This window comes from Sander vitreus, chromosome 1 (assembly GCF_031162955.1).
Source record: "Sander vitreus isolate 19-12246 chromosome 1, sanVit1, whole genome shotgun sequence".
NCBI classification, from domain to species: domain Eukaryota; kingdom Metazoa; phylum Chordata; class Actinopteri; order Perciformes; family Percidae; genus Sander; species Sander vitreus.
The window spans coordinates 1,783,422-1,809,409 of record NC_135855.1 but is presented as its reverse complement, the minus strand read 5'-3'; the positions used below and the strand labels follow the sequence as shown (position 1 = coordinate 1,809,409).

At 40.2% G+C, this 25,988-nt stretch overlaps 1 protein-coding gene across 1 annotated transcript in view; it reads left to right on the top strand.

The window, feature by feature from the left end:
- The window catches only part of itfg1 (integrin alpha FG-GAP repeat containing 1), a 162,562-nt gene that overhangs the window by 71,410 nt on the left and 65,164 nt on the right, over positions 1-25,988 (top strand). The window contains 1 exon segment of the mRNA XM_078246787.1: positions 3,572-3,723. Coding sequence (XP_078102913.1) covers positions 3,572-3,723 — 152 coding nt within the window.

Below are 25,988 nucleotides of genomic sequence, written 5' to 3'. Positions count from 1 at the left end.
ATCTGAGCCCTCAGTCATTTTAGATCAAGACCTACAGTAATGAACACATATTTATCCAAACTTTTCACTTCCTTCTTTTCTTTCCTTTCTCTCATATATATATATATATATATATATATATATATATATATATATATATATATATATATATATATATTCCCCTTTTGTGCCATGTATAAGTCTTAACAGCTTCTTTACATGTGGTGATGTAGTCAAACTGAAAATGATGAGACAAATGATCTCAATTATGTTGTTTCACCAACAGATGAATGTGAATAGGAAGAGCAGTACTAATGTTGTGTTGTTTCATTTTATTGTATGACATTGCAGTTAGAATGGTGGTTTGGATTTGCTTACAATGCTCATTTATATACTTTTTCAGTATTTTATTAGCGATGGTCAATCAGATATCAGTGTTTTAAAGTTGTATTTTGCCATTGGGAAGTATTCAGTTATCTTATCATTATGGGTTAGAAGTAAAGAAATCAGAATCCAACGTGCTAGTCCCTATGGAAACGTCATTAACGTGACCTTCACCCACTACCACCACCACGCATGCCACCCCTACAAACAGGCCACTCTGTGTCACCCCTATATCAGTACCTGTGTTCACGTAGTGTGCACATCTGGTTTTTAGGAAATGGATTTTGTGAGAAATCTCTAGCTAATTGGTAATAGGCCACGGTTGTCTTTTTCAGACATGCTAGTCCTATTAAGAGCAATTAGAGGCGGTTCTGGTCAGTGTGAGTGTCTCTCTGGTGACTCTCCTCTGCACCTGCTCTCTCTGTTTAACATTCATGAATAGTTTAAACCTCTAGCATCTGGCCTCACGCCTTTCAAGGGTCCACACTCACACACACAGACAAAGGGATCTAAACTGGGCATTTAGCGCCGTTGTGAGTATTCAAATTTTTTTTTTTTTAAATCAAGAAAACCAGGGCCAACAAAAAGCTGTTTCAATACAGTTATATACTTTTCACATGTATATAATTCAAAACAACTTGTATTTAATTTTTTTCAAATCCAATGTCATTATGATAATATAGAAATTATAGCCCGACTGATGCTGGATTTTTGAAGGCAATAGTGATATCAATGTTTGGGAGTCTGGACAAACTATGTAGTATTGGTGTCTTTCTAAATTACCTCCAACCTAGATTTAATTTCTTGTTATTAATCAGCCACTACTTATCTGCAGTAAGCATCAGCTGACACGTCGGCCTGGCTGATTCATCATTCTAGCTCTGAGGAAACAGAATTTTTGTAAGTATGTAGGTTATTGAAAATTTGGAGCTGTTGTTCTTTTTGTGTTTCAGAGAGGTGTTGATTCAACTGTATGGTCATTTTGGACTGTAATAGGGACTGTATTAGTTACATTAATAAAGACTAATATTACTTTGTTCATAGGGTGCACCAGTCAGAAGAAATGTATGTACCAAAATGAACATCCTGTAGGCTACTGACTGGTGCTACATGCTCCTCATGAGTTACTACGATGATGGTGGATTAGGGATACTAATGCATTTAGTCATCAGCATTTGTTGGAAGAGAGAAAGATGTTTATATAAAAATGGAGAGGCAAGGCTTAAGCTAGTGCTTGTGTGTTGATGCAGCTGCTGAGTGAAATGGCATTCATATTTAGTGAGAGGTGATAATGGTCTCAGAATTAGAAAAGGGTTTAATTCCACAACAAGTTACACATGTGGAATTTGCCTTGGTGAATAGTGCATACATAAACAAACAAACATATTAAACATTAACATTAAATAAACAATAAATACAGAAACAAATATATGCATACTAAATAACAGTTGCATAAGGAAAAAGAGGCTGAATGGGTTGAGTGCAGAATGTGCAAATAATATACAGTATAGTATGTGCATTGGCAGATGTATAGTCCAGGATAAAGGTTAATGCAAAGTGGAGTGACCAGGGGTGTGTGTGTGTGTGTGTGTGTGTGTGTGTGTGTGTGTGTGTGTGTGTGTGTGCGTGCATGCATGCAGTTTACTATGTGTACCTCTTTAGTTTGAGTCTTTCCTATCAAATGCATCAGTCAGTAGCAGTTTTAAAGCAAGGCCCCTTTGAGGGTCCTATTACATTACATTACATTACATGTAATTTAGCTGACTCTTTTTTCCAAAGCGACTTACAATTGCTATATGTGTCAAAGGCTGCACGCCTCTGGAGCAACTAGGGGTTAAGTATCTTGCTCAGGGACACATTGGTTGATGTATCGCAGTAGGAATTGAACCCAGATCTCCCACACCAAAGGGTTAGGGTTAGGTGTTAGGGTTAGGTGTCATATCCACTGCACCATCACCACCCGCCATTACCTTGACTTATGAATTGTCAAGATGAGGGAAAGAAGCCTTGTTTGTGTTTGGATAAAAATGTGGGAGGGCTTCTTCAGTACATGTTTCTAAAGTGTAAAATGAATGGCATTAAAGACAAGACTGCAGGCTATGAGCACACACACACACACACACACACACACACACACACACACACACACACACACACAGAGCACCTGTTTCTAAAAACCCAGCTCTGAAGTTTATTATAAGACCAAATGACAATTTATAATGAAGTTAAATTTTGTTATTGATTGGTATAAATTAAATTTATACTGGTTTCTGTGATTATCTTTTGCTCAATTCAGACAACTTCAGTCATATTTTGGTATTTTTTTACTCTTCTATTATTTGATTTGGGAGAGGAGTTGCTAAATTGAGGATTTACAAGTCAATACTAGCAAATAATGTGATTTGCTTTTTACCTCTCAAGTAAATGGTTGTTTTAAAGTAAGTATTGCTTGAGTCTCAGTTTGCACTCAGGGTACTGTAGATGAATTCAGAGACATTTTGGAACAATATTTGTAGTTGAAGTGCTCCTTAAACTAGCCAGTTTGAGACCACCAGGGATGAATATTATTGGAGTGGACTGAAAAGGACTGTTGAAGAAGTTGTTGGTAATTGTCTTTTTTTTAGCTTGTCGTAGCTTAAAGGGATAGTTTGGCTTTTTTGAAGTGGGGTTGTATGAGGTTCTTGTCCGTGGTGGTCAGCACGCCCCCAGTTTGAGAAAACAGGCACCAGACTGTAAATACACAGTAATTTAAGCATCGTAAAATACACTTCACTCAAAGTCGACAGAAACAAAATAAAACTATGACAAGCCGTTTTGGGTCGTCTTTCCACTTTTCCAAACATCACAACTCTAGTTTTGGTTGAAATAAACACAGTTTACCGATTTACATGTGAAGTTTGTTGGCTTATACAAGCTAAAAGTCGGTTTAGCTCTAGTGACCTCAGAGCTGTTTCTGGTTAAACAGAAAGGTCTTAAAGAGGTTTTAAAAAGGCCTATCTCTGTAGGGAGCCTTTCTCGCTTAATACTGGACCAATTTCAAAGATTGTTCTTCCTATCAGTCCCTTACAAGCAAAAACATAAAATAGGTACAGGTTGAAAAAAACAAAATTCCCCTTTAACCCTCCTCCTGTACTATATTTCCGCTATTATTGTGTCCAGTGTTGGTTAATTTTGATTGATGTGTAATTTCTTTCTGATTTTGTTGCAGTGGGTAACAGTGCTGTCGGATTTCCAGTGGAAGGGAACAGTTTGGAGCTTTGTGCCAGGGAAACCCAGCCAACCCCTGGCCCTGCACTTCGGGGACTACAACCTGGACGGCTTCCCTGATGCCCTGGTTGTCCTCCGCAACACTAGTGGCGGGTAGGAGAATGTTTTTTGGTGTGTGTGTGTGTGTGTAAGGTTGAGATATGTAGATTATGTTTTTGTCACTGTCTTTTCATTTGGAACTAGTGTAAATTGCCGTTCCTCTAGGACCTTATTTAAGATAATGTCTAGTAAATGATTGAGATATTTCTGCAATGAAACAAATCCTTGCCTGTCAGGGGATCCCTTGGAATCTTGTCAAATAGGTCCATTGAACCCCACTCTAACTAATCGTTTCAGTAGTATGTCTCACTTAATGAGCCATCGGTGCAGAGGCACACAGTTTCAGTGTGTCGACGTCCAGGGACTGCATATGTAGCACACAGTTAGATACAAATGCTGTGTGCATTGTTGTTGTTACTCAGAAATCAATGTCACGAGAGTCATAGATTTCATGCAAATCCAAGTCATGTAACATTCCATATTTCTATGAGATTAGTATTCCAGCGGAAACACAAAGTGAAACTGATTGGAACCTAATAACTTAAGATTTATACTTAAATGGCTTATGTAAATCTGTTTAGCTTCAAAACTATAAGTGTGTGTGTGTGTGTGTGTGTGTGTGTGGGAGGGGGGGGGTTCAACGACGCCAAATGGGGGATGGATTTACTCATTAAATTACTGTGAAATTACTCTACTTGCAATGGCATGTTCTCATGCTGGGGGAGAAAATGTCGCTCAGTTGATATGTATGATCAAACAAAGTAGAGCAGGGATAATGAAATATAATGATTTTAATAAATACAACTAATTTGGGATACACATTTGCACATTGGCAAACAATAATTAGATTTATATAGTGTATTTAGAAATGGTTTCTGCAGTCTTTACCTGTACATTTAGGATTACAGCCTTTTGAAGAACAGCTCTCTTCCTCATACACACAGAATAGCAATATGTTCAAAGTACAGAAGTTTCCAAAAGGTAGATTAATTCAATCTTCTCATTAATAAGTCATAAGATATCAGCTGAAGCATACATTAGGCATACATGAATGTGCTTACTTACACTACAATCATGACACAGGGCAAAACAGTCCTTTGCTCCAGGATATAGAGCTTTGAAATGTTTAGCACGGAGCAATAGGAATCTATGGCATTGTAGTATAATGAAGAAGTGATTACCATTCAGTTTACTAGAGCACAGACTGGGAGAGAAAACAGCTAAGGTGAGTGTGCTCTTCAGTTTACGGACATGGCGACTGATAAGCCAGTCCTTTTAAAAATCACTACAGCATGTGCTAGAACGCACCATGGACGTGTGTGTGTGTGTGTGTGTGTGTGTGTGTGTGCGTGTGTGTGTGTGTGCGTGTGTGTGTGTGTGTGTGCGCGTGTGTGTGTGTGCGCGTGTGTGTGCGTGCGTGTGCGTGCGTGTATATGTGTGTGTTTTGAAGGACCTATGTGGATTATCTGGCCTCAGAGATGACGATAAGATAACTGAAGGGGTCAAGGCTGTGATTGTCTATGCATACTGATTGTATCCGTGTGTGTGTGTGTGTCAGTGTTTGTTTGAATGCTCATCGTGTCAGAAATGATGTTAGGCAAGAGCTTCAGTTGACTCATACACATGTACATGTGAACCCTACTTTCTTGTCTAGGCATATATAATCACCAGTACAGTCCTGTCAGGCTTAACTCTTTGCAGTCACCCTCATCTCGAAATTACTTCTGTCTCACCAGCTCTAATCACACAAGCCGTAGCTTCTCTCTTTTTCCCTCCCTTCCTCCACTTTCTTCGCATTTTAAGCCTGAGCATTGTAATCCCACACTTGGTCGTGGATGTTATTGCGAACTGCTTCCCAATACAATCTGACCTCCAGCAGTAACATTTAAAACCACATCATCAGCATACAGAGGAGGGAGAGAAGAAGGATTAAGAGATAAAAAAAGAAGTCCGGGTGTTAAGAAAGAACAATGGTTTAAAGGTTAGAAAAGTCTTTGGATGTCTTCCGGTTTGAATTCATGAACCTGTAATTCAAGACCTCTAAGAACTACCACTGATGGGCACGTAAACCCCAAATTATGTTGGTGGTTTAACTAGGAAGTTTTCAGTGTGCACTGATAGTAGGAACATTTAGTAGTGCTCCCATAAGTCAATGCGTAAAGTCATACATTCTTTTGTTAAATCTGAGTTGCAACGCCAAGCGGCAACTTCCAGTCCCTTAAACCTGCATTCTGTCTCATTTCCAGCAGTGGGCTAAAAAGAAGTGTGATTCAATTTAAGTCTATGGTAAAATGCCCCTTCTTCTCACTTTATTTATTACCTCATTTTCATAACATGTTTATGGTCTCAATCGCAAAATGATGGCCCCATTTATTTTTAAATAAATGATAAGCAAGGGGTGCTTTAGGGCAGGGCTACACGCCGACGTCATGATAGAGGCTTAGCAATGCGTGTCCATGGCCCTATGTACATTAAAACAGCTGTGAACTTGTTTTGGGGTACTGTCTGAGTTTTTGACTTTAACTTTGACCCTCTTGCTGTGTGTTTTTACTTCATCAAAGTGAATTGGAAAATTTTGGTCGCTTAAAATCGTCTTGTTCAGCGTTCGGTAGCACCATGCCAACCAAAGCTACCTAGTTAGGGCTAATGTTAACTGGTAACTTAAGGAAAAGTCTGCCAATTTTCAACCAGCTCTGTGTACTGCCATACATGCAGATGAACAGTGCCGGAGTTCCCCTTTTACCCACAAGCAGAACTATGCTGGATGACTGGCTTCAGCCAGTTGGAAATCGGCAGTGTTCCCTCTTTAGCATTTAGCTTAGCGCAGCGCCATTGAAACCATTAACGACACTGGCTTAGCTACATCATTCTCTCCAAGTATGGACACTTCTGGCTCCAAAATACCGACAGCCAAACTGCTGGCTTCACAATGGCAGTACACAAACCAATATTGGATGTCACTGATGCTACGTCCATTATTTTTTACAGTCTATGGTAAAGGCACAAGGTTTCAGAGCTCAGCTGTGAGCGATGGGATGGACTTGTTTTTGTTTTTGTTCTGACATTTTATCAAATGCATCCTGTCTGCTCGCCTGCTTTGGATTCAGCAGCACTCTGCAGTTCTAACCAAATGCTCTCTGCTTACCAAATGTTTGTACAGCCCACATCTGATCTATTTTAACTCTCCATCCCTCTCTTTCTTTCTCTCTCTTTCCTCTCGATTTCTACTCCTTCCTTCATCCAATTGGTTATTTATAGCTGCTTTTTAGATAAAAGTCTTGCCAATCCATGTCACTCCTCCTTCAAAATAGGAAGACGGAAAGAGTAGAGGGTGTGAGATGAGTGGAATCAGGTGGAATCAATGGAACAATGAAGAGAAGGAATAAATAGGCAGTCGGTGGTTATGAATGCATATAGTCATTGTGTGATCTGGCTCAAGTTTTTTAGGCGTGGCTTTGACAAATCAGTGATTTGCCTATCTTACCTCAGAAGGACATATTTGTCTCCTTCATGCTTTTTTGCCATATGCCCAACTTATTTTACTATTTATGAGACAACTATTAGTAGGCCCTAAAAAGAAGCATGGCATCTGCATGATGCTGCTGTATAAGAAGATGTAACAATATACTTGGGTCAGACATCCATCCAATTTCCGCCACTTGGGTCTGGGGGTAGAGGCAGGAAGCTTAACAGAATCCAGACATCCTTCTCCGCAGCCGTGACCTCCAGCTCTTCCTGGGGGGCTGCCAAAGCGTTCAAAGGCCAAATGGCATACAAACCCATTCAGCATGTTCTTGGCTGCCCAGAATGATGTAAGAACCCACTGATCCTAAAGGAAAAATAGTCTACTGTACGTTGCTCTTTAGTTGCTTGTCATCTTGCAGTCTTGCATCAAAATAATCTTGCTTTCGATGCCGTCTATCACGTTACTTACTGTTTATGTGTAACTGTACTGCAGGTTGGCTCGCTGTTGGATGCTATTAGTCAGCACCAGGCAGTAGCAACGCATACATTTTCTTTTAATCGGAAGTTATGGATTATCTCATCAACATCAAACTACAAAGCTATTACCCCTTCCTTATATACATACTAATACACAAGTCTACAGTGGGAGATATTTTACATTTTACATTTACACTGGAAACACTGGAGCTGCAAGACAGATTTTGTGTGTGTGTGTGTGTGTGTGTGTGTGTGTGTGTGTACGTGTACGTGCATCCATGTGTGATTATGTTTTCATGTTTATGTCGTGTGTAGTTTCCATCTACAGCACCTAAAATTACACTCCTCAGGGTCCACATTATATCCAGGTCACAGGACAGACCGTGCGTTCAGACTACCTCTGTCTCTCTCTCACTCTCAAACACACACACACACACACAGACGAACAATGTTAAATCACAACAAAGAATACAAGGCGCTTGCTCACTGCTGAAAGTAGCTCCTATACGTAGGTGTTTCAGTGTTTGCAGAAAAGCGAGCATTTGGGATGTTGAGAAGACAAGACGTGACACAATGAAAGAGACAGAAATACAGACTTTGGGGAAAGAACACTAGTATGAAACTAAAGAAGGGGATAGTTTTTTCTTCCGTTTTTGTCATCTTATATCGGTGTCAGAAACAGCTAGCAGGAAGCCTGATGATAAAGTGTAGTTCTTTCAGCTGCAGATGACACAGCATGGCACTGCACAACATACCACTTATGATCCAGAGTCTTAGCTCTCTTCAGGCAAGACACAGACTACACAGCTGTCTGACTAGTTATGTGCTTTTTTTGCTATTCCCATTTTCCCTACTGGCTTCTGCCGACTTTCTCATGACATGTACTAAGTTGAAGTTTGCCATACTGTACATGCACAGATCAGTGTTGTTCATATTATATATCAGCCTGTTCTCATAAACCATACGTTCGAAAAGCTACGAAAAGATAAGCACTGTAATTCGTATGATTTCTGCGTTCTTTTTTGCTGTGCGCAACACATTGACTACTGCTGTATAAGAACACGGCTGGCCACGCAGGGAGCTGGTCGGGGTTGGGGTGGGCATTAACACACAGGACTTTCAAGTTATCCCGGGTGAAACAAGAGACTTTCAACCAATATTAATGTGAAGATATCACAACCGACACTTCAGTGAAGTTGTATTTCGCATTTACCAATTGATGTTTGTGTGTATAGCTGTAGTGCAGGTAAATGGGTTGGATGAATCTCTCAACATACATACAGTAACAGCAGTTCTTTTGTCATAATAGTCAGAGTTCATTTCATTTAGAAATTAATGTTTTATGTTCTCAAACAATGACATTTTATTAATTTAAAAATGAAATAAAAGAATTAAAGTTTTGGATTTACTAATATCATGAAAGTGGTAGATAAAAAGCTTAAGTCACAAAGCTGTAATAATGTGTGCAGACACAAAAGCCAGCATCATGTAAAAAATAAATAAAAACAAATTAAAAATGTAGCAGACTTTCATCTATCTCTTTTGTCTGTGCTTGGTTACTAAGCAAGTCATTTGCGTACGTAACATGACAGCACATCATACCTTTACCTAACCTGTAGCAGCCACAAATGCATATGAGGTGTAATGTGAACCATGTTTTTGATAGATGTTGCTGCAGAGTGTCTCATAGACAAACAAGGCACAACAGCATGCAAAGTGAAGCTGAAATCCCTCCATCATAGCTCACTCCTTCTCTCCTTTTCCATTTACCTCTGCAGCTTACTTTCTTTTCATGTGTTACTATAATTATCTTCAGATGCCATATGACATACAGCTGTAGCCAAAGAGAACGTACCACCTGCTGCTACGGAGTCTACGAGCTGCACCAGTAAATAGCAGTGCTTTCTAGGAATAACATCAACTATAGTTCACACACACACTGCTTGTGGTATAGGATTGTTGTGTGTTAGCCACCAGGCCTTATAGAATGGTCTTACCCTCAGCAGTAATCACGTTTTTCCCACTTCACTATATCACATTTATACACTGATTAAATGGCACATGGGTCAGCTTTAATGTGTGATCTGCCTCAAGCGACTTAGATATAATTACATGTGTGTGCATCAACATGCACATCAGCATGTGTTTCTCAAGCAATCGAAAAACAACAGCCGGATCACCTTCCAGGCAGCCTCCCTCCCAGCCAGATCAGCACTAGCCCAGATCTAAGGCTTTTTGAAAGCCGTCATCATCCACAGTGACTTTTAACCTCAGCAGATGACCAAGGGTTACTATCGGCCATGGATGCATCATTGCCCACTCAGGCACATACACACAAAGACGGTTTAACACCCTTCTGCTCTGCCTGCACACATCAAGCTCATTCAGACCAATGTTCATATCTGAGGGAATCTGCAGCACATTTACACTCGCATTGAAAAAGATGACTCTGTATTTAAATGAAACTGTGTAAGCATTCTTTATACCACATAAAAGATTTTCCCTAATTTTAGATTTAAATAGAATGATTTTCACTTCCTGTAAAAGGTGCATTTGTTGCTTTAGCCTCGGGGTATACCAGCATGTGGCAACCAGCTTCTAAGCAATATTTCAGTCCTCTGTCACTCCCACCATATGAAACCATCAAACTGACATTTTTTTATGTGTACGCGACGCGTCAGAGGGTATCAACATGTCATGGCAATGACCAGCTCCTGCCCCTTTTTCAGAGACATCATGGTTATCTCACAGCAGATGGAACTGATTCATTCAAGAATCTTAAGATTAACCTACAGTATACCGATACTATACGTTGTTTCAATATGGCTATAAATCAAGCATATATAAAATATAACTGTTTTTTGCAGTAGACTTCCTGCAATAGATCTTTGTCACTTTTTTCCAGGACTGCCTTGTTGTCTCATGAGTCTGAATAATTAAAATGTATCAATATTGTTTAACTTACTGTAATGAAGGGCATTTTTTTCTATATTTTGCCACTCTAATACCGCCGGAAAAAATCATCTTGATTACCAAGATGAAGAATATTATGCCCATGTTGACCATAGATAAAGTTATTAATGAGTAAAGGTATTTGTGAGTATAAAGTTGTTTGTTTGTTGCTGCCTATAAGTAAGTATAAATAAGTATAATGCAATAATGCATATCATTCTATCTATATATATATATATATATATATATATATATATATATATATATATATATATATATATATAATATATATATATATATTCTATATAAACCATGCCAGTGGTTTATTTGGATGGATACAATTGTGTTATGTACCCACATACTTTTCAAACTTTGTAGGCTTTGTGTTTATGTAGTTCATGTAATCTACAGTGTGTGATGGCAACCAATATAAAGTTAACAGATGGGTAGTCTCGCATTGCCAGACCTCCACAGAGTGTGGTCTGGCTACACCGCTTATCTATTCTGGGATAGGGGAAAAAACGCTTTGGCTTTTTTGTATTTGTTTAAACCAATCACAACCGTCCTGGTCTGCGCTAAGCCCTCGACACAGCAACGGTGTCTTTGCAAAATAGATAGTGGAGATAATGGAAGGGGAGGGATGTGCGGATGTCAGGCTTTATCCCATAACAGATGGGTAAATTCCTGACTTTCCTGCAATATTTCAAATATGGATTCTAGGCAAGATGTGCCAGATATGTTTACAACTGGCATAAGGACATGTTGCTTTATTAAGTAAATTGGATAATCCAAGTACCACTTAATTCATTCGTTCATATTGGCATTTATAGACCTGGGTGTCTATTGTAATCAATAAAAGTGTAAGTGTTTTCCCCAACTCCCTAAAAAAAATGTAGTTGTAATAAAATAAAACTGTAAAATGTAATAAAGGCCTCAAATGCCCCAAAAATAATCTTTAAAAATAGAAATCCTAGTCAAACATAGACCAACATGTTTTTGTTTAGATTAGCATTGATTATTATTTTTACCAAAAGTGGCAGAAATGTTAAATATGTACAGTAAGACAGGTAGATTCTCCTGTCATTGATTAACACAAACAGAAACCTGAGCTTGGTGTGAGTTTAGGACACGTTGCCTCACATATATTAAACAGATCCCACATACTGTACATTTTTCCAACCTGCTCAAATACTATCATAATAAACCCAAGTGCTTAATGATACAGTCTCTATATAAAGTCTCAGTGTCTGTATAGATTACAGGATAATGAGTTTGTGTGCTCTTTCAGGAGATCAGCAATCATTTACATTTATAAACATGTTTATAGCAACACTGCCACCACTTAATAGTGACACTAAAATGAATATGCTTTAGAGAAAATCCAACAACGTGTTATGCAATGTGTCCACCTCACCACCCACACTGTGTGGAGGTGGTGAGGTCCACAACTACCATCAACATCTTTTGTTTGCTTCTGTCAATATTCAAAAGGCATTCATATGGGTAGTGGTGTGGACATGTTTACGCCAGTCAACACTCTGTGCTGTGCTGTTGTGGAAATGCTTTAATCTCCTCCGATAATGACGTGTGTGGAGTGTTTTTGTTTGGTGTTTCTATTAAAGTGAAGAGTGTGGCGTGGGCAGCTCTTAGCAGCACTGTCTCCCTCTGCTCTTTTAGCTGCGACCAGCTGATGTCAGAGGAAAAATAAAAATCAGGCCTTAAAACCACCTTTTAGTGTAAAAACACACACATAGAACAGATCTCAACTGTTGTTGGAGAAGGCAACCGCAATAACAAAAATGGAGTTTCTGGTTTGAGCAAATGTGAATTTTGTGTATGAGGCTACTGTTGGATGAGGAAATGGTATTTTTGTTTGTCATGACTGTAGAAGGAAGATTTTGCTGTTCAAGTGTGACAGAACTTGACTTTTTTATGACAGATGCTTAGATTAAATATTAAATATTCCGCTAGTGCATTGTATATCTGCTGTACTGAACATGATTTCTCTATTATATACGTTACTTATGAGAATTAGAATAATATTCACCACCAAGTAACACAATAGGCCCAAAAATGTACAATGCCTCAGCAAAAGCTCTTTGTTTAACATTTCCTTTGATAATTACCACCACTGATGTGCCATTGAGCAAGGCCCTTAACCCCAACTGCTCCAGTGGAGCTGCTCAGTGGCCAGGAGATCAGACTGGGGTTGTACCGGGCAGCTTCCAGGTATGAATGTGGAACTGTGTGAATGTGATCAGGGTGTTCCTGCAAAAGAAAGGCTGCCTCTCAGTGAACCTTCCCTGAATAAATAAAGGTTAAAAAATAAAAATAAATACCTTGAGACAGATACTATTGTCTCTGTAGGATTTACGTATTGTATACTACACAGAGACACAGTGGCAATACTTCTTGTAACCATGATTTTGAGTCTCTGAGCATAATATTGACCATCTGCCTGCTCTCTCGTTGTACGGATGGAGACACACAGGAGAGCCATCAGCTCATGCATGTTCCCTTGGTCTCCTCCTGTGTCCCTCATTTAGTACATCAAAGCCGTTGTGTTTGCCTGAATGCCACCAGAAATGCTCCCTCCATGGAAACACACCCAACTGCCACCATTCACCCTAAAGATAATGGACCCTTCTTTGCTCACCAATTTACTTTGAAAATTAATTAAATCTTCCTTGTTAAGGTTTTAGGGCTCTCTGAGGGATTGAGCATGAGAGGACTGTGTGTGTGTGTGTGTGTGTGTGTGTGTGTGTGTGTGTGTGTGTGTGTGTGTGTGTGTGTTACTGTAATGTCTGTAGAGGATGCTGCATGAAGGCAGGGAGAAAACCTCACCTCTTAGGTTCCAGACTGTTGTAATCTGCCTGTGGGGATTTTGTTTGGAGGAATCAGTCATCCTACTACATCCTTTGCTACTTATTTTACTTCAGTCTGCACTTTGAAGAATAATTATTTACTTCTGTTTACAGCACAAAATCCCTTAAAATCCCCATATATTAGTATAATAGGGCTTTGTTGCTTTCTTTCATAATTGCTTTCTTTCTCTCTTTCTTTCTTTCCACCCACTTTTTGTGAGTATAAATGCACAATAGTGAATATTTCCAATAGAGTAAATGGAACAAGAAATGGTATTATTTCAACCAGTTATACCAGTCATAATCTATTGTCGTGAAAGTGGTATATGATGTGAGGTAATCTATGCTGGCCCTTGCCTTGCATAGCCAGGTTAATGAAGAGCTCACCGTAAACACTACAAGGTCCACCTCTGCTGTTGTTCAGATCACTACAGCTTTTCTGTTTCAAGAAGAAATGTACCATCATCCTTTTTTCAAAGCTAAATGTTGTCTTTTCATTATTGCTGAAACTAAGTACATACTGACACTGCTCTGAGAAGACAAACCAGTAAATAATTCCACAACAGGAGCAAAGAAGGTCTCAAAGTATGGAGGCCTGTTAGCGATAAATGCCAATAATAGGCAGTCCAATGACTCAAAAATGTAAATACTTGAGTGAGTAAAATTTAAATGGATCACAACAGATATTTTTCCCCTTTACCTCCGACCAGTTGATTGTTGTTGTATTAAAAAAACATAACAGAGGCTGCAAACCTAAGTAGGTGTGTGAAGGCACATTCTCCCATCTGCAGGCCTGATCTTTTGTCGACCTGCTGTGCTCTACTGCCAGACCTGTGTCCATACTATGTTTGTGTTGGGCCAGCACAGGAGAATGGTCTTGCCAAACCATGATTATTTGAATTTCTAAAGCATTATATTTGTCAATGTCAAGTGCAGATTTTAACTGCAGTATTGTTGCACTTCCAAAATGCTGTATACCATTGTATGGGCAGTTTAAGTTTTTCTCGAACTGTCCCATCATTTTGGCCTAAAACAAGGAGTATTAATTCTGAAAACACTGACTTAGTAATTGGATTTTGGCAGTCAGATACACACTGGACTAATAAGTGAATAATAAGATCTAAGTGGTGCAATTTCACTCGCTGCCTCTCCAAACTACTCAACGTCAATAACAACCATTAAAACTAGGCTTTTTAGATAAAAATGAAGCATAATTCTGCAAATGCATTGTCTAGTGCGCCTCAGATTTACTCAGAAGCTGATTTAATGCAGAGGTTAAAAGATGTTTCTGCCATGTTTTTTGTTTGTTGAAAGTAAATAAGGTAAAGTTTGTATGAGTTAATATGACATGCACTGCGTTTGTCAGCCAGCCAATCACAGAGATGGTGAGCAGCAGCCTGCTCGTAATTTGTAACAGTGAAACAAATGTGAAGATCTAGGTTTCTCAGCAGTAGCAGTAGTAATTGTAGTTGTTGCTCATCATACAGAGTCAGAATGCACTTTAGCTGAATTATGGGGTTTGTGCAAAGGACTTCCAGGTCTGTAGCACTGATGAAGTACTGCACGCTGCTACCGCAACTAATCATTAGGTAAACAAAGCACACATCAAGCAGCTTGATTTCCATATCGGCACAAAATGTGGTCTTGGCGGTGCCTTTTCTCCTAAAAGAAAGCAGCATACTGTGAATATGCCCTCACAGAACCTGTTTCCCATGCTTTTGAAATGTTGGTAGTAATGTAATGATGTAGATGGAGAACAAAGCTCCTGCAGCTTTTTACAGCCCTCTGCTGTGATGACAGTGACAAAAGTGTTGTTTCCTTAGTGCTACGCAGATGTGGTTAAACTGCCAGACTATTTTTATAGGCGCTATGGTTGTCTGTCAGAGCAGCCGGCAGCCCAGGCACTCGTCTTTACTCAGGTAGGCTTCACGTTCACAGCAAAACACACACACACACACACACACACACACACACACACACACACACACTCTCTCTCTCTATTCATCCACTGCCCTCAGGGAGTGTCCTGCTGGCTGTGAGTGTTTGATGTTGAAATGGTCCACACCACGGCTTCCTAAGAGCCTCCTATCGCAGGAGAAATAGTCTAAATGTCACACTCCAACCTGTGTGCGTGTGTACATGTAACACTATGTGGTCAGAGGGAGCTATTTTTGGAATACAAAATGAGGTCACAGATGGAAACGGCTGAACTTAACGAATGATAGCAATGTTTGTTCTGTTGATCTCACACCACTACATGGCAGCACACAGCCAGCACACTGTGGTGTGTCCTCCTTACTGCTTATTATTGGTGATTACAGATACCAGTGACTGGAACTGTGATTGGCCATCAAGATTCCCCTTCAGATGTCACTAGTGCCTTGTGGAAAAGAGTGTGAATCAACAACAAGACCGGAAAAGCCTTAGGGAGATGTGGCACATCTGCACGACACACACTCAACACAAATATGTCACATACACACATCTATGTGTAGAACTCTTCAGGCTGTAGGTCAGTGAGGGTCTGACAGTAACAGAAAAATGTAGTTAACCTCTGCTTGAGGTTGTTGCACAGCAAAATCCCGACAAACCTCTCTGTCCTCATCTTTTCTGTCCGTCTCACGCCATGCAATAAACGCAATGTATTTCATAATAATAATAATAATAATAATCTTTATTTATGAAGCACTTTTCAAACTCCATGCTACAAAGTGCTTTACAAAACAAGCCAGTCATAAAAACATCAGGTTTTTAAAACAACAAATAAAAACTATTTGATGTATAAAAACGTGTACAGTGTAGAAAAAAAAAAATAATAATAATAAACATTAAAAAAAAATTCAAGGAGGTAAAGTCAGGAAAGGCTCTCTGATAAAAGTATGTTTCAAGAAGGGACTTAAAAGAAATCAGTGACTCAGCTGACCTAATATCCTCGGGTAGGACATTCCAGAGCCTCGGGGCCTTGACTTTAAACGCTCTGTCCCCTTTACATTTCAGCCGGGTCTCTGGAACAGACAAAGACCTCTGCCCGAGGATCTCAAAGTACGTACCGGCGTGTACGGTACCAGGACGTCTGAGATATACGCGGGTGTGAGGCCGTGAAGAGCCTTAAAGGTGCTCTAAGCGATGTCACGCGTTTTTTTGGTGACAACATTTTTTGTCATATACAGCAAACATCTCCTCACTATCCGCTAGCTGCCTGTCCCCTGAACACACTGTAAAAAAAAAAAACGCGGTTTCTGTAGACAGCCCAGGTTCCACAAATGGAAATCTGCCGCAACCTGCACCACGAAACATAACAAACAGTGTTCCAGCCAATAACCGACAAGAAGGAGTTGGTTGAGCCATCACCACAGCAGCGTTAGCACCTAGGCTACTTCCACAATGACTGTTTCAGGAAGCACGGAAGGGAGGGGGAGGGGACAGGATGAGGAGGAGGGAGGGGTGAGCTAGCCTCCGTTTAGTTTGACAATACTTTGAACGTCAACAAGAAGTAACATCACCCAACATCGCTTAGAGCACCTTTTAAAAGTGAGCAAGAAAATCTTAAATCTATTCTAAAACATACTGGGAGCCAGTGTAGAGAGGCTGAAACCGGAGTGATGCGATCATGTCTCTTGGTTCTGGTTAAAAGCCTGGCAGCTGAGTTCTGCACATTCTGGAGTCGATTTACAGATTTCTGATTCAAACAAGTAAAAGACTGTTGCAATAATCCAGGCGTGATGAGATAAAAACATGTAAAATAGTCTCTGTGTCTTTCATAGCGGGAGAAAGGGTCCGCCCCCCTTACTGTTCTGAGCCTGTCTCTGTCACTTCTCTATGTTGCCTCACTCACCGAAATACGCTGAGTATATACAGTACATACAAGAGCAGTGTTAAACTAAACTGTCAGATCAGGTTTGTCTTTATCGTTGAGTGGATTCACTCCTGCCTTCAGATTTGCTGAACATTTTTGAGCAAAATATATAATTTAAATGTTTCTAACCAATGTTGGTTGTTATTTTATGGGAGAAAAAGTTGTCCACTTATGATAATAATGACAAACTCGTGGTGAGTCACATCTGATAAAGCAAGCTTCATGATATTTCACAGATTTCCCTCAATTATACTGTTGACAGCTCTACACTTACATAACAACATATCAACATAACATACAATCCGCTATGCTTTTAAAAAAAATAACCTATCACACCTGAATGTGTGACAGGTGCGGTGGAGAAAACAGAGAAGAACCCCTGCACACTGTCCGCGTAATGCTGAAATGTTTGTTGACACGTTTCGGTCTTTTCGACCTTCATCGGGTGTATAGCAGTGTGATAGACTTGACAGTTCAATTCCAAATACTACTGGCTATCTGCTAACTGTCGGCCATTTATGTGCCACAACTATCTAGCTACAGTAGCTTGCTGTTTAGTATGTTTCTGAAAATGACAGAATGTGATTGCCTGCCTTTAGAACACCATCTTTCAAATACTGTATATAGTTAGCTCAACTCATGATCCTTAATTAGCTACAGATGAACAAATGTGTCTGTCACTGGCTAAAACGTTTTATATACACCTGGTTTTGCATTGACCCTCCACGTGGCTTTCTGGTCTGGTTGTTGTAGATTTTTCCACAGCACAAAGTATATTTCTGAAGTGCAGTGGTAATTCCAAAATGGACGAGAGCTCATGTATCAGTGGTCAACAACATCACTGTCAGTGGCTGCAGATAGCTTGCACATTGCTGCAGAGGAGATGCCACACAAACTGTATCAGAGATCACGTTTAATGCTGTATGTGCTATATGTGCCTAAGGTCAAAATCATTGTACGTAAAAATGACAAACACAATTATCAACAATCATTCATGAGCCAACCATGAATCTGTCTTGCACTACCGCTCAGCTTGCCTTTAGGTATGGTAGTGAAACGTTATAGCAGTGAACTTGGCGGTATTGTAATGTCTACATCTGTACTGAAGTCAGATACAATGTGATAAACTCACAGTTGATGTCAACACAACACCTCATTCTGTGGTGATGGCACAGTGGATATGACACATGCCTTTGGTGTGGGAGACCTGGGTTTGAATCCCACTGTGATACATCAACCAATGTGTCCCTGAGCAAGACACTTAACCACAAGTTGTAGACATATATAGCAATTGTAAGTCGCTTTGGATAAAAGCGTCAGCTAAATGACATGTAATGTAATTCTGTGGCCACTCACGTGTAGCTGAGCAACAATTAATGTTCTTGGTTATGTAAAGCTTACTGGTCTTCACCTTTTTGATGCCTGGATGAGTTCCATCACATTAACTTTTTGTGTTGCTATGTGTGTCTGTGTCTGTGTCTGTGTGTGTCTCCATCAGTATGCAACCCGACCAAGCAGCTGCCAAGAGCTAGCAGGCTGTTGCTAGGCAATGCCATTTAAAATCCATCCTTCTCTGTGTGTCGGAAGCAGGGTAGCTGTATTTGTGTCTCGGTTTTGTTGCTAATACCAGGGCAGAAAGTAGTGGAGTAGTGCCAAGCATTTGCCTTGTTAGCCCTGCACTATATTTTTTTCCCCAAACAACAGCTTTGTTGGTGGGAGGCTGGTTTGGCCTCAGATGACTTCATAAACAAAGAACATAAAGCGGCTTTCTAGGGAGCTGTTTAATAATAGTATAATGAAAGAGGGTGTTTGCCATTTGATGATTAGTTTTAAAGAGTGTCATTATGTCACATTCTAGTGTGGGTCGCTCCTATGCTATTACAGCAAAATCTGCGAGAGTGGGTGTACGTATGTGTGCTTCATTTAACAGCAAGCGCATCTTTTCTTTGACGTTATAATCTTCAGTGAGGGCATGAAAATACATCTCTGGTTTACTACCCTCTGTCATGGGTTGATATAACAGTAGTAATTCAACCTATATCCAGGTTATGTAATGTTTCCATTAACTGCTCTTAGCACCCAGTATCTAATGTGTCTTGGAATTAACCCTGTTCTGTACAGTATGCTGTTCTGTACAGTATTAGTTTTGCAGGTATCTGGTCATAAACAAAAGCATTTGACAAATTAAAATTTTGACCCAAGGGTGACGCTTGAAGAAAGTTTAAAGGATTACAATTAGTACAATTCATCCTCTGGGGACCATGAATGTCTATACAGAATTCCATGAAAATCCATCCAATAGTTTTTTGAGCTATTTCAGTCTGGACCAAAGTGGTGAACCAATGTATCCATCCATAATCTGTCAAAGCCTGTCTGGTATCACTGTGTACATACAGTTCCACCAAATGTGCATTCTTCTTTGATTCCTTAAAAGCAGCAAAAAGATGGATTATCACCATAATCTGACAGAACTGAAAACATGTCTTCTTTTTTTTTTTATTCCTATGATTGAATAGTGTAGTGTGTGCATGCTCTCTCTGTTGCAGTATCCAAAGCTCAGTCAGTCTGTTTGGGACAATATTCCTGTGAAAACATGAATAAAGCCAGTGTTTAGGCCACAGGGGTTACAATACCGCAGTGACAGATGGGGACCTCAAGCCCAGTGCCCAAATTCACATCCAGGGTTTAGCATGGATCTTTCTCACACTTCCACCCCCAAACTCAGCTACTCAAGTATTCAGACTTATAGGCAAGATTATATGGTTTCCTGGTCGGGTTTATTAGCAAGCTAATAACACTAAACTAACCTTAATATGAATTGTAATACATGTGGATTTGCAACTGGTAGCAATTAAATGTAAATTGCTTTACAAATCATGCTTTTCTTTTCTAATGAAATCTTGTTTTATATCATTGTGAAACAAGCTCATTGGAAGGTTGTAGTTTTGTGATCTAATGAACAAAAAGACAAATAAGGACAGACTGAAAAGAAAGCAGACTTTGTAACACAACAGAGTGAGAGGCGAGGTGCAGGCAGGGAGGATGAAAGAATGAGTGATGGCAGGAGGCTCGTGTAGAGGAGTGACACTACCATAGATGTACTTTGACTTTGTGTGTTGCTGTGAGTCACCGCCTGTGTCCGTCACCACAGTGGCTAACAGAATGAGAAACCAGTGTCTCAAGGCCTTGACAACATCTCGCTGTCACTTCATCTGCGCGGACCTGCCCTCTCCTTCCATTCAGTCACCTTTCGTGACTGTCACATGCCTTTTTCTCTTTTTGTTATTTCTGTCAGTCTCTCTCTCACTGTCCATCTGTCAATAATTTGGTGACCTTTTAAATCTGAGTCATTTCAGCTGGGGTTTACCGTAGTGTTTGTGTAAGTAGTGACAGTGTATGTTCAACTCCTTACAACATCTACGCCTACTTCGAGACTAGGTAAAGTGAGATAAATTAGATAATGTTTTAGAAAATAGCCCAGGTGATGCTTTTTGTTATTTTCTCTAACTTCCAAAAGCTCCTCCAATACACAACAATTTGAGTAGTACTCATCATGGCTGACCTTTACTGTATGTGTAAAATGGGTGAACAGTCTGTTAGGGTAAAATCCCTCTTCACTTGAACTGCTCACACATGCATCCTGCAACAAGGGGTCACAAGTAGAAAGGGCTTTGTATTTACGGGTCACGAAAGCAATGTTTGGAACCACGGATGTAATATACAGTCCATACATCTACTCTTACTGCATTTTAGATTTACATGTATTCATTCGGCAGATGCTTTTGTCCAAAGCGATGTACAAATGAGGTACAATCCAGGCCACGGTATGTCTAGGAGAAGTTGACTTTATTTTGTCTCTGCATCCTTAACATAAGTTACTAGTGCTTTTGTTTCTCTTATAATGGTAATTCTTTATGATCGTTAGATTAGTGGAATCCCAAAAAGCCACTTTCAGTCAATGTTTTTGCTTTAAAACAATGAATGTAAAGGTTTTGATTTCTGAAACCTGCTGGTATCTTTGTGTGTCCACATGTGCTGTACTTCTACCACAGAGGTGAAGGACAATAGCAATTGAGGAGATGAAAACTCCCCAAGATGAAAAAATTAAACGGAGAGAGTGAAAATTGTAAAAGCATCAAGGAGTGGAGTACAGTGATTTGTAACTGCCATTACTGAAAAGAACCATCATTACCATACTGACTAGAGCCTTATTTGAGGACTATAAGAAAAGTAATTATAACTGATTGTCATTAGGGAGCCGCAGGATATCCTCACACAAAGCCAGTGCAACAGATGTTAAACTTTATTTTCTGTAGTTTTTTTTTTTCCCTCTAAAAACATAGAACAAAATTTTTAATATTGATAACATGAATATGACACAAAAATCTAGTAATGTTAATAGATGACTAATTGAAGTTAAATAAACCGTGCATGACTCAGGCCAACTAACCTGAAAGGCATTTTTTATCGAGACCGAGGCTTTGTGAAGTGGTGTAGGAGGAGAGGGGGGGACGCTAGGTCATTTTGTCAAGGAAAGAAGAGACAAGTCTGCCGCTGTGTTGCTTCCATCGTCAAAACTGAAAAGAGCATTATCAAATGCACCCACATCATACTGCAAAAATAACACACGGCTAGAAGGCATTTTAACAGAGTACTTGGTGTTGTGATTGGTGGGCGAAAATATGGAACAAAGGCAGATGGATGAAGGTGGAGGAGGATAGTATGAGTGGATAAGAGGAAATAGGAAAGGAAAGGAGAGACCTCAAGATGGAGGTAGCCTCTCAGCTTGAGGGAGAAGAGTAGAGAGATGGAGGGATGAGTGGAGGAATAAATGGGGAAACAGTAAAGGTAACCGTGTCCTCTCGGAGAGCCTGAGGTGGAAGGAGAGAAGGATCATTGTGATCAGTGGTCAGCCTCCCGCCGGCCGGCTGCCCCTCTGGAGGCCAATTAGAGGGGAGGAGGGTAGAGCTAGGAACAGTGGAAGACTCCCCGCAGCCACACACACACACACACACCCCCCAATGCTGACACCGGGTTCATACAATAATCAAAGCCCCCAGGCACACACCCTCGCACATTCTCAACACACACATGCTGACATTAGTTTAGTAGACACAGGCTAAAAGAACCTACTGCTCTTACTTTTAAAGTGTTGTTTTTCATTAATCCAATTTAATTTAAAAAAATGTCAAGCTTACATAAATGTTCCAATTAACAAAGTTGCTCGCTGTTGCTTAATCGCAGAACTTGACACCGAACAAAATGAAAACATTATGTGTGGCGTTAAACTTCCTGCCATGCCTTTACCTTCTCAAAATGAGGAGCTTAAACTTAATTGACCAGCAGGCTAATTATCAAGCTAAACATTAGGTGGAAATGGTCGAACATTAAGTTAATATTTAAGTATATTATTGCCTTGTTCAAGCTGCCATCCCAAATCAGTTTTATCTGAATATCTAGATTGTATCCAGATTGATTTTAGAAAGTCTGATTTGCACCACAACTTGACAGCGCAGATGGTGGGCGAAATTGACCTCCATTTCTAGACCTCGTAACTTCGCGATGGAAAGCCGCATCCCCAGTGTAGCATTTAGATAGGTTGGTGATATCTGGACACGTAACTCCAGTCTGATCACTAGCAAATAACAGTTCAGAAAGTCTGTCTTAAAGATCTGATTTGAGAAACCGATCGGATGTACGAGCAATCTCAACAATGTTCTTCTGGTCAGCTGGTGTTAGTTAACACAGCATTCAAAGTCGGCCCCTCCTCCCCGGCTCGTACAGCCAGAGAGACAGTGAGCAGAGCGAGGTAGAGAGTGAATGTTGAGAGGAAGCTAAGCGTTAGCGAGAAAATAACAGTGAATCAGAGGAATACATTATTTTCTGATTGTTTCACTGCGGTAATGTTCTAAAGCACAAATAAACACACCTCCACGATGTGCTCCAGTGTTTCCTCCTAGTCTCTCTCATCTACTGTTAGGAAAATATCCCAGCAGCTAGCGGATTGCTCATAGCTTATTCTCAACAGAACAGCACATTTTTCAGCCTAACATTGTTGAGACAGTGCAGTTAGTATTGGTAGCGAGAGCAACAAGTTAGGGTACTGCCGAGTCTTTACTGCAGCTTTCTCTGCTGTGCACCGTGTGTGTGTGTGTGTGTGTGTGTGTGTGTGTGTGTGTGTGTGTGTGTGTGTGTGTGTGTGTGAGAGAGAGAGAGAGAGTGTGAGTGATCAGAGATTAAAGGAGGGGGAGAAACTTAAAAAAAATGTTAGAATGTTATTTTTAAATGATTCTCACAGCAAATATTGACATAGGCGTTTAATTTAGATTTATTAATCACAAAGCATGGTATGAATTAGATTTTCTTTAATCGCTTAACAGCCCTTGAATTACACGCTACAATCTAAATTTCAACCCAAACCAAAGATGCTCTGTCTGTACATATTGTACAAATTAAATATATACATAGCAGCATGAGATATAACAAATAACAGTTGTCACCTGCTAAATGTGGCACACCTTAACTATTAAGTAGATAATCTATAACTAATGATATGATATAATTAAACGTTTCACTGGGAGAATGCGACTCCTGAAATTGACATAACACGATGAGCTGGAGAGAAGACGCCTCACTCGTTTGGTCTTTTTGGAAATACAAAAGCACGTGATTGTACAGTGGTGTTAGTGAGTGGAGTTTCTTCCCTCACAAATGTTCTTTTGCTGTGTATCGACACCAGCTTGCAGAGAGCACCAAAACCTGGCAACAGCCAAGTTTTCTTTTGGCCTGTCATCAAGCTCCTCACAGAATGAACGTGCATTAGCAACAGCTGATAAGATCTGAGGGTTAGCTCCAGCTAAAAATCTGAGACATAGAAGATTCCATAACTGATTGGTTAGCATCAGAGTTTAACCAATCAATGTATACTGCCAATCCGGGTCCAGTCAGTCATTCGCCCCAGTGCAACCAAATAACTGTTTCACATTCTCAACACACGTATGCAAGTGAAATGGTGCCAGTGTCCGGCTGACAAAGCTCAAAAATATTAGCAGGTTTGCAGTCAAACCTACTACAGTTAATACAAATCTAACATATTTGTTTTCTCTCTCTGTGTGTGTGTGTGTGTGTGTGTGTGTGTGTGTGTGTGTGTGTGTGTGTGTGTGTGTGTGTGTATGACCTCGAGTTCATCACCACCCCTGCGGTGCTGGAGAGAGGTTCTTTTGAAGTACAGAAATCTTAGAAAGGACACGCACACATTTGTGGATAACAATCAAATGCCTCCTAAAGTTCATCCTACAGCTATGAAATGGCTGCATTTTTATCTGTGCACACACACACAATCACACACACACACTTGCTGTTCCTGAAAAAATTGCGCAGTTTCTTGCAGCCAGAGACCTGATTATCTGCCACTGAGCCAATCAGTGCTCACCATTAGGAGTGTGTCTTGACCAGTAGGTGCTGCAGTGGCAGGTCCTTAGTGACTGGTCACATTCTGTATGTGCTGTTAACTTTAAGCCTAATGAGAAGGGAGGAAGGGTCTTGTGCATATGCTGTACTGATGGATAACACAGAATGACCTTTAACCAAACCTCCAGCTAGTATATGTGTAATCACAGCCCAAGTGTTAATACAGTACAAGTCCCCAGTCCCACCCCTCCCCCCTTCCCACACATAAAGATGCAGACATTCTAAAACACCAGCACGTCTGCAGGGAAAACTGCCATCTTAACTGACGCTCTTTGAATCTGTGTGCTCGAGGCTCGATGTGTCTGCGTTAGGAGTTAATTAAATCCTTGCACTTTTCTGGGCTTTGCGGTGTTTAAATAAAGATGATTGTCACATTGGCAGCTGAATCCAGACCTTTCCTACTGTATGAGCATTTGGGACTAACCTACCTGTACAATAACCCTAATATTGCACTTACATTGCAATGTCCGCTTCTGATTCCAGCAAGTTTTGGATAAAATGAAAGGGACTATTTGAAATGCTAAAATGCCAAAATTCAGCTGAACTGATGAACTACTCCTGCATTCTAGTGTAATTCAGCTGAACTGATGAACTACTCCTGCATTCTAGTGTGTGTGTGTGTGTGTGTGTGTGTGTGTGTGTGTGTGTGTGTGTGTGTGTGTGTGTGTGTGTGTGTGTGTGTGTGTGTGTGCGCGCGCTGCTACGTTCAGACTGCAGGCCAAAGTGACCCAAATCCGATTTTTCCATGACAGTGTGAACAGCCCAAGTCACATGGCATCCAACCTTTTCCAGTTCTGATTTGGGCCACTTTCATATGTGGTCCAAATCCATTACAGGTCAGATTTTTTTTTAAATGCGACCTCAGTCTGGACAGTCAGTTCGGAATTCATGCGACTCTGATGTCACTCTCTGTCACAATTGAGCACTTTCCCATAGACTTTACATAGTGAAAGATACGTCTATATAAATAATGCGAACAGTCAGTCAAAATCAAATCAGATCTGGCAATAAATTGAATTGATTGATTCATTAAAGCCTGCAGTCCTAGCCTAAGTGTGAGAGACTTGGCAGTTTGGCATCTGTTAGGTTGTGTTAATTTTGGACCCAAAAGCTTGATGAGTGGGTGGTTCGCAGGTGTGCAGGTTGATTGGCAGCAGGAGTGGAATGGAACACCACGGCCAGGCAAACACACACAGGCACAGAGAGAGAGAGAGAGAGAGAGAGAGAGAGAGAGA